Source organism: Syngnathus scovelli, chromosome 19 (genome assembly GCF_024217435.2).
Source record: "Syngnathus scovelli strain Florida chromosome 19, RoL_Ssco_1.2, whole genome shotgun sequence".
Classification (NCBI taxonomy): domain Eukaryota; kingdom Metazoa; phylum Chordata; class Actinopteri; order Syngnathiformes; family Syngnathidae; genus Syngnathus; species Syngnathus scovelli.
Window position 1 is genome coordinate 6,280,881 of NC_090865.1, and position 14,244 is coordinate 6,295,124.

Genomic DNA, 14,244 nt, shown 5'->3' on the forward strand with positions numbered 1-14,244 from the left:
GCTGTCTCGACCCAGAGAGCGAGCTTGCAGCATGCCGAGAATTCTTATCCACTTCCTTTGAGCGCCTCCATTGTGCTCTGAAACAATAAAAGGGGAAAAATGTCTTATTACGCGACAGGTGCGGTTTTAAACGTACACCAGAAGAAGACATCAAATCATGACGGGGAAATAATTTACCTTCAATTGCCAGGCATTGTGATATTGCCCTGACTTTTTTTTTTTTTTTTTTTTAAGATACAATATGGGCCTTGGCTCAAAGGTTGGGCAACAATATTTTATTGCATCGTAGCGGAGATGTGATATCTTATCTGGTACGAGTAATCACACATGCACAGACACGTACACACTAGACTGAGAGGTTGACAATTTAAACTAGTGGAAACGTTACCGGAGAAGACATTACTCAGTCGGAAACATAACGGCTTTCGATGACGAGTCAGACGCGTATAGGCTTTTACTAGCTCGTCGATACATACCTGTAAACATGCACCGAAATTCCATTGCATCATCACTGAGTCAAACTATCACGTTCGTGTCACAATCCATTCAGATGGGTGCCAATTGTCTCTTAGTACCACTCCGATCTTGGGTTAAACCAGGGGTGTCAAACTCATTTTTCTCGCGGGCCGCATTGTAGTCATAGCTTCTTTGGGGCCATTATGACTGTCAACCCAAATAAATGTATGAGCACCTCATATTATATACAGTAAAAGCTACAAAACAAACTGACAAATAAGTCATTTTCAAATCAGACGAGTAAAAACTGGTCAAATATATATATATATTAAAAAAAAAGAGAGATATTATTAAAAGTGAAGACAATTTGCAATTCTAGTAATGACACAAGTATTTGATGCACAATTTGTCTTCGCGGGCCACATAAAATGATGTGGCGGGCCGTATCTGGCCGCCGGGCCTTGAGTTTGACACCTGTGGGTTAAACAATACAAGTTAATAAGAGGAATGTAAAGGTCGAAAAACTTTCTTGTACCAATCCAGTCCTGTAGGTGGCAATAGCCACGAAGAAGGGAGGTGACTGTGACAAATGGAATGGGAGGTTTTTCCGAAATTCCATTCCATATATAATTTCCATGAAATATTTGGGGTGAATGAGGAAAAAAAAATGCTGGGAATTAGCGAGTTTTCATAATTTTAGGTCGTAATTAATGGCAGTTCCGTGGAAGTCTCAGGCGTGAAAGTTGCTGGTTGACAAAGGTCCTCCCTTCAAGATGACGTCAATCAATCCAGCTGTGCTTTTGACTAACAACCGACTGAGATTTCGGATGGAAATCTGCCGTATCGGATTTAGCGCATGAGGTCATGTTAGTACAAAGGAGAAGGGAGTGGTTGCCACTGGCAATTTTTTTTTTTAAGGTCACTGGCTTAAATATGAACAGATCTAAACAAACCTCGGGCTATGCTAAAATCACACCCAACACATTTGTAGTATAATAAAAAAAAGCATTAAATGATTACCGCAAATCTACAATATTAACATTGACTACAGAAAGTTGTTTTTTTTTTGTCTCTAGGGCTTTTTTTGGCAACACATTGCGGGCGTGTTGACTAATTGATTTCCGCATAAAATGAGGCAGTTGCGAAAGAGTTTCATGGAAAGAATACGGTGCCAACACAAAGAGTCACCAATTAGCATTTTTGATCCAATCCAAAAATATTTGAAAATTATGCAACCGATATTATTATTGTATAAATCCACAGTTGGCTGACTAGAACAAAATTTGGCCTCACTTGATCAATACGAGGTGGACTTCTTGAGTTTGCCGACCCCTGCCCTAATGGATCCCACCCCAACCTTCCCTGGCTAGGAATGTTAGCAGCGGTGTTGGCAACGCCACACCCAGTTCATAACTCTGTGTAACGTCAGCTTTCTGTTTTGCCTCAAATCTTCAGATAGCGTCAGACAGCTTGCCAAGATTGTGTGTTTTAAGGCCCAACCCCTTTACTTGAACTTAATCGTGCTTCTGTTTGCACAAGAAAACTGCGGCAAACCGCAGAGGCTTACCTTACACTTATCTAAGCGTGAAGGTGTAAAACCCTCGCCCACATCTTCCACCGAAAAAGGGCGAAGTAGCCTTAAGCACATGCCATCACCCTGTGATTGCACGGGACAAGATTTGAATAAATGCGCAAACAGAGGCACGCCTAGTTTAGGAGGAACAAAGGCCTACTTGACAGTCGTTTGCTTATCTGCACAATTCAAGACATCTCACTGAAAAGGGGTGAAGCGTGTGAAACATGTCTGAGACACGGATTTGTTGCGTGTTGTATCTGGCAAGGACTTTAAATTGATGACTTGATGAATGACAGAAGAGTCAACGTGAGCGAAATTTTCCAAGGGGGGTGGGGGCAGTCCTGGAAAACATATGATGTGTCAAACTCAAGGCCCAGGGGCCAGATACGGCCCGCCACATCATTTTATGTGGCCCGCGAAGAGAAATTGTGCATCAAATTCATGTCAATATTAAAATTACTCATTGTTTTCACTTTCAAAAAATAGCTCTATCGCTAGCAATTTTTATTCCCATTCATATTTTTAAAATATGTTAACAGTTTTTCTTAGTCTCTATTTTGAAAACTAGTTATTCATCTAGTCATTCACTAGTTTGTTGAGTACCGGCCACTATATATGATTTGAGACATTCAGACATTTATTTGGGTTGGCAATTTCAACGGCCCTTTAAAGGAAACCATGACTATGACAAAAATAAGTTTGACGCCCCTGTTCTAGCCCTTTTCAGGCTGATGAGAAACAGTCACAGAATCACAAAGTGTTTCTTGTCCTTATTTATTTACATAGCAACTCAATTCCTTACCAGCGTTTTTTTTTAATATAAATACACCGCGCATCAAAATATATATCCTTCAAACCCCTTTGGTGCATCATCATCATCATCATCATAATACAACAAATGATTTAAAGGGTACAACCCAATTCATATTGGGTTTTTTATATGTTAGTAAATCATGCAACTCAGAAATATAATGTGTAGGAAAATAAAAGGATATAGGCTAGATAATTAGGCTTTGTTTTACAAAGAAGCTTTAACATAAAAAAAATACAAACATGGAGGATGGTTGTAAATAAAAGCTGAAGAACTGAATAGAATCTGTTATTGGCTTCCAGCAGTGGTGCGTATACAGTACATACAGTCACGTCAATATGAACATTCATGTGTGAGTCATACCTGATCGCATCCGGTTCGTTCAGTCATGCAAGCGTCAAAACCGTCTTATGATACACAACAACCGCCTCAAACATCTTGGCGCATTTTTTTTTTTTTTGCAGGCACTTCAAGGGTTTTTCTAACAGCTCAGGGTTAGTCGCGAGAGTAACTTTTGCATAAATTCCGGCTACAGTGAAAGTTCAGTCCAGGTGAAGATCTCTGGAGGTGCGGTGTCTAAAAAAAAAAAAAGGAGAACATGAAACATCAGGACAAGTTGGGAAGACATTGCTAACTATTGGGTCATCACGTACCAGTCGAGAAGGTCCGAAGAAGCAGCGACTACTTGGGTTACTTTGGTGTCAAGAGTCTATAAAGTCAGGTTGCTGTGTTGACGGTCTTCCAGTGCATGGGAATGTGCTGCTTTCTGGTTCCCATGGGGTTCAAAGTCCAGGTTTTAGGTTAGATGTTGGAAATGGGGGTCAAGCTGTTTAGTAGGTGTACAGCATCACGATCGAGGACAAAGATCTTGAAGCTTAGCGATAGGAGAGACATTCTTCATGTCAGCGGCCGTGCCGAGATTCTCGATTCTGCTCTGCGAAGTGGCCGTTCACTTTCAATATTGGAGAAATGAGAAAATTCGACTCTTATTTAAAAGGCTCGACTAACGACGATCAGAGTATGTTCTTTCGGTTGTAGTGTTGCACTCAAAGCTAATTTCTTGTCAATAACAGTGATTAAACAAAATAATAAAATGTACACAGACGAACGTATATAAAGAAATCTAAGTTGTACAATAATTAAACATCTAAAAACTTGCAACGACCACATGCAGAGCAGAAGGCATCTCGGTGGCTTTATAATTCATCCTCAGTATCTGCGGCTGTAACTTGGTGAACTGTATGAGGAGGATGAGGAGAAGGTGGTGGTGAAACTGGACCCAGTTGCGTCAAAGCTTCCTCTTCTGGAGCCTGATCTAGAACCGGTTCTGGAGCCCGAGCGTGAGCCAGTAGCCGAGCCCGAGCCGCTGATGCTGCTGTACGGACTGTAGAGGCCTTTACTAGACTGGGAGGACGCCTCCAGAAGCCTGAGACCAGTACCCTCCTCAATCATGCTTCTGTCCAATGCATCCTTGTAGGAGATTTTAAGTTTGGTTTTGGGGCATGTGAGGTACTTTGAATGCGTGTTGACATCACGGAGTTTCTGTGCGGTACGAGCATCCAAGGTGCCCTTTTTCAAGGCATCGTCCAGTGAGACTCTGCTGGTGATGTCTGGTTCAATTAAACCACCAGTCAGATATTGGATTTCCAGGAACCGCTGGCCGGCCTCATAATACAACCAGCCTTTCTTCAGGGCTTGAGCCGCTGACATTTTGGTCTTAGTCCGAGGGTCCTCGAATCCATTACAAGCCTTCTGCGCGAGGCTAATTCGGTCCACCATGATCTTGTCTACGAGCCCTTGGTTTACTGCATCTGTGACCGAGAATTTTTCACCAGTGTTTGGGTCGATGATTCCTCCGGTGCAGGCCTGAGCTTCCAGCAACCTCTGACCAGTTATGTTGTCAACAAGGTTTCTGTGGATGGCCTCAGTGACAGACACCTTCTCGAGTGTTTCCGTGTCCAAGATTCCAGCAACGGGGCCGCTTTCCTCGGTGGGGTCATTCCATGGGACAGCGGGTGTTTTGATGGAAGGCATCGGACTTGAAGCGTAAGAGGAGGAGGATCCAAAGGAGGATGACCGTGATCTAACTCCACTGGAATTTCCAGATAGCATGTCTGCGAATTCTGTGATGGATAGAGTTCCAGAGCGGTACTGGTCCAGAGCCGATTTCTCAATCAGGCCGTTTGCGATGGCATCGTCGATATCGTACTGTCTTCCAGACCTCCTATCAATGATCTTGGATTTTACAACTCCATCAGATGAAGTGCTGGTAATTTCCTCCCATTCACATTCCTGCTCTGCTAGCTCCAAATAGGTCTGGTGGTCAATGAGCCCTTTTTGGTAGGCCTCATACACGGACATCTCCTTGCCAGTCTCCGGATCGACGATAACAACTCTGCGCTTGCGAACTGATGACTTGGAGGAAGTCTTCCTTTCTTTCTTCTTTTCTTTCAGCAATAGGAGAGCAAGCCCTGTTTGAGGATCCATCATGCATCGTTCCATGAGCTGGAGGTAAGTGAGGTTTTCCTCTGTGTTCGGGTCAAAGAAGCCTTTAGTGTCGTCGGATGGGTCCGTGAGGATTTGGTTCATCTCTTCGTCAAAGAGGCCACGTTCATATGCCATCTCCACTGGCAAGCGATGGCTCTCCTGTGGGTCAATGATTCCACCTGTAGCAATCTGAGCCTCTAGCAAACGGATGCCATGGTCTTTCAAGATCAAGTCTTTCTTCATGGCTTGGAAGAGTGAAATTACCTTGCCAGAATAGGGATCCCTGTAACCTGTGACTGCTCGCTCGGCCGACAGTAGTTTGTCTTTGAACTCTGGACCCACAACACCCATCTTCACTGCTTCGTTAACATTTAGTTTCAGATTTTTGATGGGGTCAATCACGTACCCAGTCGCAGCCTGGGCCTCGAGAAGCTCAAAGGCAGTTCCTGGTCTGATCATGTTTTTCTTCATGGCTTGGTAGATGGACAAGCAGTCTTTGGTTGACTCCACAAAGACACCGGCAATGCAGCTGACACCTTCGAGGTATTTTTTCAGTTCCCTGCTGACCTCCTCCACGCCGATGGTACCCTGAATGAGTCCGTTGTACGTCTTTTGGTCAATAATCTGAGATCGAAGCAGCTCATCCACAGTGATTTGCTTCCTAAGACCCTTGAAGAGAAGTTTCCTGTCCGCTAGCGACAACAGCTTCAGTCCACTGTCTTTGTCCAGCCGACATCTTTTCAGCAGCTGAGCATAGGACAGGCTTTCGTCTGTGGTGGGCTCGATGTAACCTTGCACATCGGCGGTGGGCTCAGATATTCTGTCGAGTGTCTCTTTGTTGATGTACCCGCGCTGCATGGCAACATCTGCGGGCAGACGGAAGTAGTATTCAGGATCCATTAGCCCCCCTGTGGCATTTTGGGCTTCCAGAAGCCTCAAAGCGTAATCCTCAGGAACCAGATCTTTCTTCATTGCCTGGAAGAGAGAAATGACTTTTCCGGTGTATGGATCTTTGTAGCCTGTCACGGCTCTTTCTGCAGAGAGAAGTTTGTCGTGGAGTTCGGGCCCTACGAGCCCCTTACGGACTGCTTCATCCACCGTGAGAAGTTCATCTTTCACCGGGTCGATGATAAATCCAGTCGCTGCTTGGGCTTCGAGGAGCGTCAGCGCAACTTCAGGCTTAATCTTGCCATTTTTCATGGCTTGATAGATGCTGATCTTGCTAGGAGTGTCCGACATGATGCCAGCAATGCAACCAGTTCCAAAAAGGTACTGCTTGACCGACGGCATTGCCATGATCTCACTAATGGTCATTTTTTCTTGCTTCAGGAGATTGTAAGTCTGCAGGTCTATAATTCGAGCGCTGTAAAGCTCCTCGATTGTAATTCTCCTTCTGATAATGTCGCACGACATGCCTTGCTCAGCCTTTTCAGCCTCCCTTTGCTCAATGATTTCAATTATAATGATGAGCATTCTGTCCTTTGTGATGGTCCCCAAGCGATACTGCTCCATGAGGCGGCGTCTCTCCTCCTCAGGAAGCATGTTTGAGTTCATAATTTCCCAGATGGTCATGGTCTTGCCTTCAAAGTTCTTATGCGGGATTTCAATTTGAGTGTTTGCTAAATCAGCCTGGGCTTTCTCCTCGGTGTACTTGTAGGTCTTCTCAGCAGTAGGAGCCACTTCGGCTTTAGACAGCGCCAGATAGCACAAACCAGAGTTTGGATCTTTGATGCATTTCTCTAGAAGTTGCTTGTATGTGACACTTTGATTAGTGTTGGGATTGGTGAAGCACTGGACGTCACCGGATGGTTCGTTGAAAGACTTAACCATTTGTTTACTTAAGAAGCCACGCTGAACAGCGATGTCAGTAGGAACGCGATGGCTGCAGACAGGATCAATGATGCCTCCTGTACTCAGCTGAGCCTCCAGGAGAGGAATGGCATGCTCCCTCAGCACCAGTTCTTTCTTCAGAGCTTGGAACAGAGAAATCTTATTGCCCGTGTATGGGTCCTTGTATCCCGTCACTGGTTTTTCCGCAGCGAGAAGTTTCTCATGAAGCTCCGGGCCAACGGTTCCGGCCTTGACGGCATCATCTACAGAATATTTCATGTTCTTGACTGGGTCTGTTATGAAACCAGTGGCAGCTTGAGCCTCAAGCAGCGCAAGGCCAGTATTTGGTTGAAGAATGTTACTTTTCATGGCTTGATATATGCTTAGTTTTTCATTTGTTCCTTCCATTGCAATGGCGTCTATGCGCTCGGTGCCTTGCAGATACCTCTTGACTTTATCATCTTGACTCACTTCCTGAGGAGTCTTTGTGCCTTGTTGGAGCTGATCAAACGTAGCCTGGTCAATTATGTTAGCATCCATTAATGCGCTAGCAGGAACTGGTTCCCTCAGACCTTCAAAACTGAGTTTTTCTTTTGCCTGAGACTCTTTTTCCTCCATTATGGTCATCACAACTGTTATTAACTTTTCGATTGTCACATGGCCCATTCGGTACTGGCGGATCAGTTCGATTCTCTTCTCCTCTGTGATGTACTCGGAGGTGATGATTTCCCAGATTGTGACCTTTCTTCCTTTGAAAGGTCCATAGTCCAGTTCCACGGTACTCTGGTTCAACACCTCTTTGGTTTTGGCCTCTGTAATTTGTTGATCCTCTTTGGGCTTGGGAGCCTTCTTTGAGAGGGGGAGTAAGGGAAGTCCAGTTTCCTTGTCGGAGATGCATTTCTTCATCAACTGTGCATAGGTGGCATACTCCTGCGTGTTGGGATCGTGGAAGACCTTGGTCTCGTCGGCGGTCTTGCTCAAGGTTTTGCTGGTTTCCTCGTCAAAATAGCCACGTTTGCAGGCAACCTCGTGTGGGATGCGGTAACTTTTAACCGGGTCAACAATTCCGCCGGTGGAGAGTTGTGCCTCTAACAAACGGATGCCGTTGTCCCTTTTGAGGAGACCTTTATTCATGGCTTCAAACAGAGACACCTTCTTGCCGGAGTAAGGATCTTTGTAGCCACTGACTGCTCTTTCCGCAGATAGCAGTCGCTCGTGCAGTTCTGGGCCCACCAAGCCGGACTTGACGGCTTCGTCCACAGGCATCCGTTCATTTTTGACAGGATCGATGATGAAGCCAGTAGCTGCTTGAGCCTCCAGATAATTAATGGCTGTCTCGGGTGAGAGCAGGTCTTTCTTCATGGCTTGATAGAAAGGCATTTTCTCCTTGGTGGGTTCGTTAAACAGTCCTGCAATGCTCGGTGTTCCTTGGAGTGCTTTCTTCACAGGTTCCATCTCTGAGATCTCCTTGATGGTGATTTTGCCGTTGCTTAGATTGTTGAAGACGTCTTTACTTATAACCTTGGACTCCAGAAGTTCACTGGCTGGCACAGAGGTCCTGAGACCATTCAACACGTTCTCATTGTTCTTCTCCTTGTCCTCCACAACGGTGATAACAATTTTGATGATCTTCTCCACCGTGATCTTGCCTGTCTTGTATTGGCGGATCAACTCTCGTCGTTGCTCTTCTGTGAAATACTCAGAGTTGATCACTTCCCAAATGGTTACCGTCTTTCCTTTGAACCTGCCAAAGGGTACGTCCACGTTGGACTTGCTCAACACTTCTTTCATCTCAGCGTCCGTGTAGGTTCTCTCGCTTTGGGATGCTTTTTCAGTCACGGGTAGAATCATTAACCCTGAACCTTCATCCTTGGTGCATTTATCCAATAGCTGCTTGTAGGTCATCGTCTCCTGGGTGCTTGGTTCTACAAACAACTTGTAGTCCGGGATTTGTTTGTTCATGTCGGCATCAAACTGCCCCTGCTTGTAGGCGGTCTGCAGCGAGACTCGATGGCTGTTGATGGGGTCGATGATGCCTCCGGTGGCAAGCTGCACGTCCAAGAACTTGGTGGCTGGCTCCTTCTCAATCAGACCTTTCTTCATGGCCTCAAATAAGGAGATCTTGTCTCCTGTGTAAGGGTCTTTGAAGCCCGTGGCAGCTCTCTCAGCAGACAGCATTTTATCGTGAAGTTCGGGGCCGATCAACTGCTCCTTAACAGCCTGGTCTACAGATAGACGTTTGTTTTGAACGGGATCGATGAGGTAGCCAGAAGCTGCTTGAGCTTCCAGCAACATTGCGGCTGTCTCGGGCGTGATCTTGTTGTCCTTCATGGCCTGATAAACGCTCACTTTCTCCTTTGAGGGAGTCAAGATGCCACCAATGCAGCTCTGACCCTGAAGGCACGAGTGGAGCTTGTCTGTCTTTGCGAGATCTTGCACTGAGACTTTACCCTTCTTCAGTTTGTCCAGTTCTTTTTTGGTCAGGACACCAATCTCATGAAGCCTCTCAGCAGGAACTTTATCTCTTATTCCATCAAAGGCCCAAGGTGACTCTATCTTCTTCCCATCAACTTCAGAGCCGTTGAATACTTTCTTTGTTGTGACCGACACTGTGGCAGAGACTAACTGTTCCCCGACGTCCTTCTCCGGCTGGACCTCAATTTCATTTCTTTTGGATACAATTTCTTTGGATGCTACTTCAAGATTGTTGAGTTTCTCCCTTAGCTTTTTGTTCTCCTCTCCCAACAGCTTCTCTTGTTCATTGCTTTTCTTTTCAAGGACCTCCATTTCCTTCTGCTTCTTCTTCATCTCTGCCTCAGCTTCCTTCTGCTTCTTCAAGGCCTCATCCATAATGGCTTGTAGCTTCTTCCTCTCATCTTCCATCAGTTTTTGTTGGCGTTCCTGCTCCTCTTTAAGCGCCTTGGCCCTGCTCACTTCATCCTTGAACTGTTTTTCCAGCTTCTTTTTCTCATCTTCTACTTCCTTCTCTCTTTTTAATAGCAGTTCTTTCTCGGTGAGGAAGGTCTTTTGGAGAATGGCCTTCTGTTGCTCAATTTGCTCTTGTTGGGCAATGGCCATCTAGAAAAACAACAAAAGAACCAGTCAAACAAAACAGTGACTTCAGTATTGAGTATTCTTTTCAACCTTACCTCTTTGGAGTTCTTCTGAAGCTCCTCTGCCTCTTTCTTCAGCTTCGCTCGCTCTTTCTCCAGGTCGGCGATGGCTTTCTTGAGGTCGTCGGCCTCTTTGGTGCTCTGCAGCCGCTGAGTCTCCAGCTTTTGCACCACAGTCTCGGTGGCTTTCTGTTGCGAGTCCTCCAGACGAGCTTTGGCCTCATCCGCCTGCTTCTTGAACTTCTTGACCTCCTCCTGGGCTTTGGCTTGAGCGTCGCTGAGCTCTTTTACCTTCTGCTTCAACTTGTCCGCCTCGGCTGACACTTCCTGTTTCCTTTTTCTCTCGGCCTCCAGGGATTTCTGGAAGCCTTCAGTCTCCTGGTCAAGCCGCTGCTGGATCTGCTGCTTGTCCTCCAGGAGTTTCTTAGCCGCCTCCTGCGCCTTATCCTTCTGCTTTTGGAGATCCTCGGCCTCTGCTTTCAATTTTGTAGCCTCTTGGATGGCTTGCATTTTCTCCTTGAGCATCTTCTCTGCGAGCGCCCTTTGTTCGGCCAAGTCCGACTCTGCGGTTTTTCTGAGTTTGGAGGCTTCCTCGGCCTCGGCACTGAGGCGAGCCGCTTCCTCGGCTAAGAGCTTCATCCTCTCGGCTTCATCGGCGAGCAGCTTCTTTGTGTTATCTTTGTCCTTCTGCATCAGACGTTTGTTTTCGCTCTCAATTTGAATCTTAAGCTTGAGAAGCTCCTCCATCTGAATCCGGACTTTGGAAAGTTCATCCTCTACCTGCGCTTTCTGTTTGACGGCGTCGTTGACCTCGCCCTTCACCCGCTGGAGCTCCTCGTCCAAAACTGTCTTCTGTTTGTCGGTTTTATCCAGCTGCAGTTTGATAGTGGACAGTTCCTTCTCCACCTGGGACTTCTGCTTGAGTGCTTGCTCCGCCTCCTTCTTGTGCTTGTTCATTTCGGCGTCGGCTTGCTGCTTCTGTTTGAGAGCGGCCGCCTCGGCTTCCGCTCGCTTGGTGGCCTCCTTTTCGGCTTCTTTCCTCAGTTTCTCGGCATCCTTCTGAGCTTTGGCCTGCTTGGCGGCTTCGTCCTCGGCGGCTTTTTTCTTCTTCTCGGCCTCCTCGGCTTTCTGGCGGAGCAGCGCCGCCTCTTTCTCTGCTTTCTCTTTAGCTTTCTCAGCTTCTCGGGCAAGTTTTTGGGCATTCTCAAACTCTTCCTTCAGCTTCTCCTGAGCGAGGTCGCCCTCTTTGTTTTTGCTGAGGACATCTTGAGCTTTTTGCTCGGCGGCGCTGCATTTCTGCGCGGCTTCCTTGGCCAGGATCACCTGCTGCTTGGCGTCCTTCTCTGCTTTTTCTCGGTGCTTGTTGGCTTCCTCCGCTTTCTTCTTCAGACGTTCTACCTCCTCCTGGGCAGCTTTGCATTGCCGCGCCGCCTCTTCCTCGGCTGCTGTGATCCTCTTAACCTTCTCCTCAGCTTCCTTCCGCTTCTTCTCCTCATCGGCGGCGAGACGTTTCAGCGTTTCGGCTTCCTTCTCGGCTTTTAGTTTGCTCTTCTGCGTGTCGTCTGCAATTGCTTTCAGCTTCTTTAATTCGTTCTCTAAATCTGATTTCTCTTTTGAGGCCTTCTCAAAGTTGATCCTGATGATGTGGATCTCCTCCTCCACCACTTTTCTCTGCCTGAGCGTTTCCTCAATGATGGTCTTCTGTCGCTCCAATTCAGTGTTTGAGGAGCTCTGCAGATGTTGCATCTTCTCGGTAATATCTTGTTTGTGCTGAGTTGCTTGATCCTCCAGAAGCTTCCTCTGGTAGGCTTCATCCTCAGCTTGTCTCTTCAGCCTTTCATTCTCAGCCTCTTTGGCTTTCAGGGCAATCTCGGCTTCCGTCTTGAGACGGGTCGCCTCGTTGATGGCGGCGAGTTTCTCCTTGAGGATTTTCTCGGCTTCGGCCCGTTGTTTGGCCGCCTCCTCCTCGGCGAGCTGCCTCTGCTTCTTGGCCTCCTCGGCGACAGATCTCAGCCTGGTGGCTTCGTCCGCTAGTTGTTTCATTTTCAGGACTTCCGACTCAAGACGTTGCTTGGTCTTTTCCGTGGTGGACAGCGTCTCCTTCTCTGCTTTCATCTTCATCTGGAGAAGAGCATCCATTTCGCTTCGGACCTTGGCGAGCTCCTCCTCTAGTTTCTTTCTCTGGTTTTCGGCGGCGTTCACTTCATTCTTCAGACGTTGGAGCTCACTGTCCAGGAGGTTCCTCTGTTGCTCTGCGTGTTCAAAGTCAACCTTCAGCCGAATGCATTCTTGCTCAGCTGACAGTTTCTGTTGGGCGATCTGCTCGGCGAAAGTCCTTTGCTTGTCCAGTTCTTTCTCGGCGTTCTCCTTCTGTTTCAGAGCGGCCTCCTCGGCTTTTGCTTTTTTCTTGGCGTCACGCTCGGCCTCCGCTTTTTGCCTCTCTGCTTCCTCCTGCGCCTGGCTCTTCCTCTGGGCCTCCTCCTCGGCTTGCAACCTTAAGCGTAGAGCCTCGTTGGCCTTTTGCCTCCACATCTCCAGCTCCTTTTCCGCCTCTTCCCGAGCTTTACTGGCCTCCTCTTGCTGTTGGCGGAGCTTCTCGGCTTCCTCCTGCAATTGGAGCACGGTACCTTGCTCTTTCTTGAGGGACTCCTCAAGTTTGCTGGCTCTCTCATTGAAGGTTTTGGAGGTGCTTTGCAACTGGGCAGCGGCGCTCTTCTGCGCCACCTCCTCCACCACCTTGACCTGCCGGAGCTTCTCGTCCTCTGCCTGCTTCATGCGCCGCTCCGCCTCCTCCGCTTGCATCTTGAACTTGTTCAGGTCATCCAGGGCCTTCTGCTTCTGCTTGGAAGCCTCCTTCTCCGCCTCGGCTTTGCGCTTCAGCTCATCTTCTGCATTCTTCTTCTTCTGAGTCTCTTCGGCTACCTGCTTGCGAAGCCTCTCGGCCTCCTCCTGAGCAGCTTTACGCAGCTTCTCGGCATCGGCGGCTCGGTCGCGAAGCTGCTGAAGCTCCACGTCGGCCGTGCTCTTCTGGTTGATGGTGGTCTCCAGCTGGAGTCGGATAATGCGTATCTCCTCCTCAATTCTCGTCCGGCTTATCAGAGCCTCTTCTAACTGAAGGTTCTTAGTCTTGATCTCCTGCTCCGACAGACTCTTAAGCTGTTGCAGCTCCTGCTGAATGTTTTGCTTCTGCTTCTCAGCGTCCACGGCGACGTCTTGTCGCTTTCCAGCCTCCTCTTTCATCTTCAGCTTGAGAGCCTCGGCCTCTCGCTCGGCTTTGGCCACCGACTGAGCGTGAGCCTCAGCCAGCTGCTTCTGTTTGTCCAACTCAGCTTGGATCTCGGCCAGCCTCTTCCGCTCGGCTTCTTTCAGCTTCTCAGACGTTTTCTGCATTTGGAAACAATCGGGCGTGGAGTTACACAACTATTTAAAAACAGTGACGCAAAAAAGATTTTTTGTCAAACAAAAACAATTTCAGGACACACAATCACTCCACAAAATAATCATGGATGTAATGAGGCATAAACCAGATGATTTTAATTTAGTCCATGCTCATTTGACATTATAAAAACGATATGAAACGTCTAACACGCTAGTTAAATAGCTAGTTTGGAAAAGGGTACTGGAATGATACTAAATTGTAAGTAAAAACATTAAAAAACGGATGTAAAGCCAACACAAGATGTTTCCATGTCAAACAAGACAAATGATTGGAAAGACATGATTGACAGCTCAAAGAAGGTTCAGCATTCAAATTAATTGGCAAAATTAGATGGGGGGGCTAATAACCACTCAGAGGTAAAATCACGTGTCGGCTCATTTGAGCATTCAAATCCTGAACCTTCCCCTCTGGCAACGAAAGATGTCTTTAGAAGTACCTGCTTGATCTCTGCGGTCTGGTATGATTAGCATTCATCGTGACAAAGCGCTGGCAGGGGGGTCAAAAAAAGAAATGAAGATTGAAAAAAAAGGAG

General features: G+C 47.1%; 1 protein-coding gene across 7 annotated transcripts in view; it reads right to left on the reverse strand.

Annotated features, from left to right (window-relative positions):
- Window positions 1–2,790: 2,790 nt before the first annotated feature.
- Window positions 2,791–14,244, reverse strand: part of pleca (plectin a) — a 42,945-nt gene continuing 31,491 nt past the window's right edge. For all 7 annotated transcript variants that reach the window (XM_049750069.2, XM_049750068.2, XM_049750070.2 and 4 more), the window contains 3 exons: window positions 10,310–13,657; window positions 3,497–10,238; window positions 2,791–3,419 (listed from right to left, as the gene is read on the reverse strand). In XM_049750069.2, the coding sequence (XP_049606026.1) occupies window positions 4,053–10,238; window positions 10,310–13,657 (9,534 nt within the window). In that variant the 3' untranslated portion in view covers window positions 2,791–3,419; window positions 3,497–4,052. The remainder of the gene's footprint in view (window positions 3,420–3,496; window positions 10,239–10,309; window positions 13,658–14,244) is intronic.